This window comes from Rattus norvegicus, chromosome 1, assembly GCF_021556685.1.
Source record: "Rattus norvegicus strain SHRSP/BbbUtx chromosome 1, alternate assembly SHRSP_T2T, whole genome shotgun sequence".
Classification (NCBI taxonomy): domain Eukaryota; kingdom Metazoa; phylum Chordata; class Mammalia; order Rodentia; family Muridae; genus Rattus; species Rattus norvegicus.
In genome coordinates, this window is record NC_141534.1 from 220,710,276 (window position 1) to 220,719,078 (window position 8,803).

General features: G+C 41.2%; 1 protein-coding gene across 4 annotated transcripts in view; it reads right to left on the reverse strand.

The window, feature by feature from the left end:
- Positions 1–7,164, reverse strand: part of Ms4a19 (membrane-spanning 4-domains, subfamily A, member 19) — a 40,013-nt gene extending 32,849 nt beyond the window's left edge. Inside the window, exons 1-3 of one of the 4 annotated variants that reach the window (XM_087608730.1) lie at positions 4,229–7,164; positions 3,064–3,155; positions 30–179 (exon numbers count right to left, since the gene is read on the reverse strand). In XM_087608730.1, coding sequence (XP_087464856.1) covers positions 30–179; positions 3,064–3,117 — 204 coding nt within the window. In that variant the 5' untranslated portion in view covers positions 3,118–3,155; positions 4,229–7,164. The remainder of the gene's footprint in view (positions 1–29; positions 180–3,063; positions 3,156–4,228) is intronic. The other 3 variants (XM_087608735.1, XM_087608739.1, XM_087608741.1) reach the window with 3 other exon arrangements.
- Between the last annotated feature and the right edge of the window lie 1,639 nt (positions 7,165–8,803).

Genomic DNA, 8,803 nt, shown 5'->3' on the forward strand with positions numbered 1-8,803 from the left:
TAGTTACTATCAGATATGAAGTTACTCACAAGCAAGGAGGCCCAAAGTGGGTATCCTGAACTTCCTGTGATAGGAGGATAATTACTTCCCAGTCCAAATACAATAGTTTGAGAAAAGAACAGGTATGTCCAGAAGTATCCCAGGCTCTGTACAATCAGGCTTGTTATTAGTTGTATGACCTGAAAGGAAAAGACATCATTCTTTGTTGTAGTTCCAGCTAACTCTTAAGAAGGAACACACTTCAAGACAAACACTGGAATGAAGAAAAGTGATGGTTTACCACAGTAGTGACAGCTTACAGAACTTTAGAATGGGGGCACTGGCTGGGATATAATGCTGGTATAGTCCTGGGCCATTTTGTTATGCTTTATCAAGCACAATCAAGGCGAATCTGTCGCTACAGAGATGTCCCAAGTTCTACCTTTTCTTGTAAGTTTCCCACTGACATTCTTAACCCCTGGTAATCACTCATCTGTTTCTCATACTTGTACCATTTCCAGAGTGTTTGACAAAGGACATGGCTTAAGATATACCCTTTGAAGCTGACCTTTTCAGGGTAACAACATGGAGACTCAACAAGCTGTCGGATCTTTGTATGATTTATTCCTCTTTTTTATAGCAGTGTATGGTATCCGTGATTCTAGCTGGCTCAAATATTCACCTGATTGGTGTTTGGAAATGGAGACTATGAGTAAGCAATTGTAAGTTGCTATGTAGACTAGTTTCAGTTCTCCAGGAGAAATGTCCAGGAGCATAGTGTTTTTGGGTCTGATAGTAGCTGGATTTTTTTTATTATTAAAGAGGTTGCTAAGAATACAATTCATAATATCAGTACCTTTTAAAAATATTCTGTCTGTCAGTGTGAAGGGAGGATTGGAGTATCTGCATCATTGCCAGCATTTGACTCTGCTACTGTTTGTTTTAGTTCATGCGTGCTAGCTCATAATCCCATTCTCAGTCTCCAGTGACAACTGCTAACGATGTCAGTTATCTTTCTATATGCTCGTTTGCTGTCTATCTTATTCCATGAAATGTCTCTTTATATTTTTTGCTGACTTTGGAAACAAAGAGAAATGGCTTTTAATCATCTATTACAACAGATCTTATTTGGTCTTGGCAGCATGGTCATATTTATACTTGCCTTGTGTTAGTTTTGTCAGCCGGACACATCCTGGAATCACCTGGGGAGAGAGCCTCAAGGGGGACTGGGTGGATCAGGTGGGCTTGTGGGCATGTCTGTGGGACACTGTTTTGATCACATTGGTTGAGGTGGATAGCACTCATCCCCTGATGTAGAAGAGTTGGACATGCGTGCATTTGTTTTCTTTCTGCTCTTCACTGGGGATGTGATTAGTCATTTTAAGTTCCTGCCTTAACTGTGACTTAGAATTGTTAGCTGACTAAACCCCATAGCCCTTGAGGTTTGTTTTTTCCCAGGACATTTTATAATAGCACAGAGATGAAACTAGGCCAAGCCTCTTTCAGTTTCGGCAAGTGGGAATCATTGCCTGCTCAGCTCCATGGGAAGGTTCGCCTGCCTTGGGGCTTTTGTTCTTTGGCAAATGCTACAACTTCTGCCTGCTCTGAATCACTGCTGTTCACTCTGCCTTAGTTTTCATTTTGGCATTGTTTTTAATGGGGGAGCAGTAGCTTCTTAAACATCCATCTAATTTCTCAAAAGGTTGGGAGTCTATAAGGCTTATTGTTTTTATTTATACTTGGTTTCTATTTGTTATTCCTTTGTGAACCTGCTCATTGAGCTCTTTTTAGGAAAAAGAAATCAACTGACTGAACCATGGTTCATACCTACAATGGTCCTCGGTGGACTGAAGAAGCAGGATTAGTACTTTGAGCCCCTACCCCAGTACATAGACCCCCTTCTCAAAAACAGAGACAATTTCTATTCCCTAAATCAGTTGGTTGTATCTGTGGAGTCCAGTTTCTGGGTGGTGTGTTCTTCTCTATTTGTGTCTTTCTTATTTAAACAATATCACATAATCTTGATGACTGAATGCAGACAGTGTCTTAAAAAATCAAGTAGTGTGCTTTGTCCCACTTTGATATAGCTGTTTTTGTTCCTTCTCCTTCCCACATAATCTTTGGTGATTGATAGCTAAATACAAGTTATTGCTAACATTTTAATAGGAATTTTGTCAAACCCATGTGCCAATGTAGGGAGTACTAACATCTTTACTCTGTTGAGTTTTGCAATCTATAAACATGTCTTTTCATTGATGTAACCTAACTTGAATTTTTCATTAGTATTTAGTCATTTTCAAACTACAAGTCCTATATGTGGTTTCTTCAATATATGTAATTTTTCCCTTTAGGGACTGACACCTTCATGTTCATTATTATCTTATAGAAACACAATTCATCTAGATTCTTGTGACTTTGCTTAACTTACTTATTTCTAGGCATCCTGTGGTTGTGTGTGCATATGCATGTGTGTGTGTGTGTGTGTGTGTGTGTGTGTGTGTGTGTGTGTGCGCCCATGAACGTGCATGTGTGTGTTAACCGTTAGGATTTTTCTCACCTAATTTTTAATCTCTTGTGTTTAACTCTTACATTTTTGGTTGTGAGCCTAGCCTTTAACGGCTGAGCCATCTCTCCAGCCCTTGTGTTTAACTCTTAATCTGGCTCTATCCTTCAGCAGTATGAGTGGATGATGCAAAATCATACACTAAAGGGTGTGGTGGATGAGATTGCCAGGGCAAACAGTAGTGTGTCTGTGATAGGAGCCAGCCATTGCTCATAGAGCTCTGGAGTCTGCAAATTCTTCTGGATGTACTGACAATTTGCTCACCTCTTTTAGAACATGTCATTGTCTTAGGGTTGAAAATATGGAGAGATGGTAAAAGAGAGACTACTCTCCCTCGCCCATTTCTGGATATATTCTGGCTTTGTGTATATTTTGATTCCATGTCACCATTACAAGCCACTGTAATTGATTTACCTTCCATTTGAGGAGTTGATAGTGGAAACAGAGATGGTTCACATCTCCTACCTGAGGAGTGGCAACCCTCTCACTGTGGACTTACTTGAACAGCATTTTGTTCTTACCCCCAATAATCTCAGCTCCTTTTTTATCCACAGACGATTCTGTGGCATATTCATCAAGATGTTTCAGAGGAATGTGAGGATAAGTTCCTCTCCTGTGAAAAACAGGGAGAAAAATAGCATAAATGAAACTAGCTAGTGATTATTGTTATTCTCTTGCATAAGATCCCTAAGCCTGAGGGGGATCCTACTCTACAGCTGTCGTTCATTTTTTAAAAGATACCTGATTGCCCCCTGACAGGTTCTTTTGCACCAGAGACTAGTAGTATCTTGACAAAGCTAGTATTTACCTCTCAAAAAGCTTTGCTCACGGATCGGATTTAAGTTAGACTATGCTAAGTACCAAGTGATAGCTGCCCCAATTATATCACATTTCTCGAGCACCTGCTCATAGACCCACATTGTTGCATTAGGAAATTTAGACCCTTGGTGGGTTTGATTTACCCATCGTCAGCATTGTCAAAGTTCAAGTGTGTGGGGGTGCATGACTGGAAGGATCTGTGCGACATGCTTGCATTAGATGCAGAGGAGGCTGGGAAATAGAATACTACAGAATATAGGCCGGCTTCTTAAGTTAGTGAACAAGATAACCAGAGGGGATAACGCATCATTTCTAGCATCGATAGGAGGTTGTTGCTTCCTGTTTTGTATGAGCCATAACTCCCCCTCAGCTTCTGTATTTAATGCTCATGAAAACTGCTCTTTATTCTAGCTGCTCTGAACGAAGGTGGCTATCCAAAACCATTATATATATACATATATATGTATATATATCTTATTAAAACAAATAAGAGATGATTTCTTTTTTCAGTCAAAGGTTAATACTTTTGTTTTGAGTGACTTTCTGATTAGATTTGGCTTTGACAATCTCCCCCAACCCCCATCTGCTACGAACAGCCCCAACCCTGCCTAGTCTCTACTGTCTTACTAATCTTTTCCATTTCTCTTTAATCACTATGTGCAGTTGTATTTAAAATTCAGGATATTGTCTTTAGATCCTTTCAAAACAACCTTTTCCTTCTCATACAAGCCACAAACTTTGAAGGTGTCAGTTGCCATAATGGCCCGTTGATATCTGGCAAGGAGAAAATGCACAAAGGCACAGAGAAACACACTTTAGAAGACTCTTGGAGTTAAAAATTGCCCATTATGAGAATTTAAAACTTACCCGTTATGAGGTGACTTTTATAAAAATGTAATAATCTCCTTCAAAGGCTCTTCTCAGTGACAAGAATCACCGTAGGGTTGTATTGGGGAGAAAAAAGAAGCTAGGATACAATTGAAACTTCCCAGGAAGTAGTGTCCAACGCTTGTCCTTAATGTGGTCTGTTCAAGGGTCATGGATACATACTCTGTCACGACCCCAAGGTTAGAATAGGGCAATCCTGAAGGGGTTGCTTTTAGGTCCAGATCTTCCTGCCCTGGTATTCCTGCAGGCAGGCAGCTGCCACCTCCATATGTCCCTCATTACCTCTTGGGAATCCAACGCAGCTGCGGTTGTGTCTCAGAGCAACCGTGGTGAAGAGCGCCACGTGAGGAGGGCCGCGCAGAAGCCAGTGGGGCGCGCAGAAGCTAGTTCCGCTGGCCCTTGGAGGTTCCATCCAGTCTTCAAGCCCGCGAGATGCAGATGCAGTTAGGAGATGGGGCCACCAGGAGGAGCTCTAGTGCAGACCGCGTTTTCTGACTAGTGTTGGACATTAGCTATTAATCTGCAAAGCCCCTGAGCCCAACTATGTCTGATTTCCTGCTCCATAGACTTCCTCATCAAGCAAATACCACCCACTGTTTTCCAGTAGACAGATAGAAGCAAGTCTTTCTACTGCGAGTCTCCTCAAAAATCAAAGTTCTAAACTCTAGAGGGAAGAATGTTGTTGGAACCTAGGATCTGGTGGTATTTGGGCAAGATGTATCTTCTGTTCATCTTTCTGCAAAATCGAGGTCACATTTGCTCTGTGTACTTTCCATTTTCAGAAATTAGATTGCGCAAGTCTGTCATCACAGTGGGACAGGAAACTCGAAGCGTTGGAGGCTGGAGGTGGACTTGTGGAGAAGGGATCCAGAGGAAGATGAGAGGAGTTGTGGGGGTGAAAGACAACTAAAATTCATTATATAAATGTATGAAACTGTCAAACAAACAACAAATACGTTAACCACGGCAGAAGGCTGCCGCTTTATGTAATCTAGTCCTAAATAATAGGTATTAAAGAACCCGAACTTGACAATCGTGTCTATGAGGTCGAATGTCATTTATGAGATGGGTCCCCGCCAGCTAAACACGTAAACACTGAACCCACTAAAGTGTAAGGGTGCTATTTCTGGCACCTGGAAGAAGTGAGTAAATAAACAGAAGGCCATCTGTTCCAACTTAGATTATATTGAGTCTCAAAAGCAAAGGCGAATTGCTTGGCTGCTAACCAAGGGACAGTTCCTCATAGGCAATTTGTTGAAGCTTCCAGTACCAGCTATCCCATGTACTATGTAATTTGCTGAATATCTGATTATCTAGGAATTAGAGTTCTCTAATACCTATATCTCCTGTTGTTGAGGATAAATATGAATTGCATTGTTTATGTATTAGGAGTAAGAAATTAAAAAAAAATATGGAATACCCTTTACCCTCGGGTTTACCTTGTGGGAAGGGTGGAAGGAGGGATGGTCCATTTCAGTGTTATGTCAGCCAAACAAAAAAATCAGACGCGGCTTAGGTGGTAAGGAGGAGAAAGAAAGGTAAGGACGCCCTTGCAGAACCCGAGCTCTAGGAAAAATGTAAAACGATGCCTAAATCTCTCGAGGATTGTGCATTTGGTTGCTGTATTTTTGAAATGTGAAGGTGACTGCTGTCACTGAAAAAAGTGGCCTCAGAGGACAAATGGAGGTCAGACTGGACCAAGAGTAGAGTGAAAGGGAAAACAAGAGGTAATCATGTGGAGGTGATATGTATTAACCTCTGGAGCTCTGGTTTAAAGGAAAGGAAAGGTAGTTGTATGCAGAGGGAATAGAACAGGGGAGTTGTTTTAAGATGACACTAATACTGTGACTCAATGCTGGTGGTTGACTGTGAAGGGCTGGAAAGCCAAAGCCAGTTGAGGCAACAACTGTACAATTAGAGATGGACCGCGATCTCTAGAATCTGCCTTCTGTCATGCGCAGACCTCAGGCAGGCTCAGCTTTTTCACTGGACACTTCACCTTCTTGGCCTATCACCCAGCTTGCCTCTGTTAACTTGCTCACTCTCTGCAAGCAGGAGCTCTTGGGCAGGAGATTGTAGGGTACAGGTTCTGTGAATTCTATGCGAGCTTCTAGTTCCACACAACTTAATGAGGAGCTATACATGGCTAGAGAGCTTTTGTCACTTGGTTAGCTTAAGTTGACATGTGTTTTAGGTATAAAATACACAATTCTGAAGACTCCATATGATCTGTAGATCATATGACTCCATAGATTATAAAGTATATTGCTAATAATTTTTACCTGCATCATTTAGATGTTTTTGACCTATTAACTATGTTGTCAAAATTAAACACGTATGTTTCTATTTGCTTTCTTTGTGTGGCTACTAAGACAATTTAAAAACCTACATGTGGCGTTTCTTACTTCACCAGGAGATAACACTGCTTTGTATCTTCCACTGTCTTGGAAATCACTCCTTCCTTTCAAGTTTCTCGCCTTCTGATTTTTTTTGGCCTTAATTTCTTCACTTTATTTTTTTTAAAACTATGTTTTCTTTCCCATTCCCTTTCCTTGCTCAAAACGTCCTTGCTGTCTTTCAAATTCATGGTCTCTTTTGTCATTAATTGTTATATGTGTGTATATATATATATATATATATATATATATATATATATGTGTGTGTGTGTGTGTGTGTGTGTGTGTGTGTTCCTAAATACACCCTGCTTGCTCAGTGTGTACTCTGTTGCTTGTATGTTTTCATGGCTGACCATCCAGTATTAGACAAGCAGTTGGTGTGCTCTTCACTGGGGAAGGCTATTCCTCTTCATTGTCTGCATTCCTTAGTTGCCTGAAGTTCTTTGTGTAGGGCTGAGGTCTCCTGGGTTTTCTCTTGTCCACTTTGGCATGTCCATTGGTGTCAGCCTTGTTCAGCTCCTATTTGGGCAGTCAGGTTGGTGAGACTTTATGGGTGTATCTTCTGACATCATTAAGAGTCAGAATCTCACAGCCAACTTCCTGATCTGGCTCTTAGAATCTTTGTGTCCCTCTTCTACAATGTTCCTTGAGCATTAGGTGGGAGTTGTTTCGTAGGTGTATCCACTATAACTGGGACCCATAACTCTGCATTTTGATTAGTTGTAGTTTTTTTTAATGGTTTCTTTTAAGTGCTTTTCTATATTTACATAAAATCATGACGAGTTAAAGTTGTCTCACTCCTCATCAGAAAAGCTTTACAGTGGATGGACATTATTACAGAGAACCAGAATAGAGAATGACTGTGAACTACCCATTCCCCAATGGGATATGTAATACACTCCCAATCCCACAAAGGAACATTGTGGAAGAGGGGGACTGAAAGGCTATCAGAGTCAGAGGACTAGGAGGATTGTTGGGAAAACAGTGGCTTTTAGACACAAGATTCCTTGTGCTGTGTTTGTGAGCTCTCAACATCTATCCTGACCTGCACAAGATGCTCACAAGGCCAAACCCACCAACATTTCAGCATGCATGGCTGAAGGGCTCACAAGGCTCCACTCCTACTTGATGAGAAACAGGTATCCAACAGCTTTTTGTGGACCGAATGGCGATTTTGTTAAGGTACAGGAGCCACTGGAACATGCCCAGGTTCTAGTGGTCAGCCCTCCATTCACTCAGGTACATCCAGGTAACACTAACTGAACTCAGCAGGTTATATGTTTTTAAAAAAATAGAAGATGTGAATTTGAGAGAAAGATGTAGGGAGAGAGCCCTGGAGTCAGAAACTAGCAAGAGGCAGTACAACTGTAATGTACTGTAGCCAAGTATGACATTCACAATCTGCGTTCTCCTTTTTCCCCTTCTTCTTCTTCTTCTTCTTCTTCTTCTTCTTCTTCTTCTTCTTCTTCTTCTTCTTCTTCTTCTTCTTCTTCTTCTTCTTCTTCTTCTTCTTCTTCTTCCTTCTTCTTCTTCTTCTTCTTCTTCTTCTTCTTCTTCTTCTTCTTCTTCTTCTTCTTCTTCTTCTCCTTCTTCTTCTTCTTCTTTTCTTCTTCTTCCCCCCCTCTTCTCCCTCCTCTTCTCTCTTCTTTCCTCCCTCTCTTCCTTTTCTTCACCTTCCTTCTCTTGCTTCTTTTACATCTCCTTCCTCCTCCCCCTTTCCATTCCTTTCTTCTCCTCCTCTTTCTCTGTAGAGGAATAGCCACCCTAATTCTTCCATTTGAAATATCCTCCTACCTTTCAAGTCTCCAAACTTCTAATCTCCTGTCTGGAGTTTTCACAAAATATTATCATCTTTACACCAGAAGGAGCATTCTCTCTTCTGGGATACTCTCATTTTTTTTTAAATACAACTTGAGAGACAGAGAAGAAAACAAACAATCCACAGTGGATGTAAATCCATGGATCAGTGTTCCTTAGCATTGCTGGCATTGCTGAGGAAACTTCTCTGGCATCACAGTCCACATTGGATGAGCAGGTAAGCTGCATGCAGAACAGCTTCCTGGGAAGCGCTCCTCAATGGGGGAAAACAGTTTGCTTTCCGATGGGAGCGAACATCAACTTAACGAGAAGTAGAAAGCAGGGGTACAAGAGGGAGAAA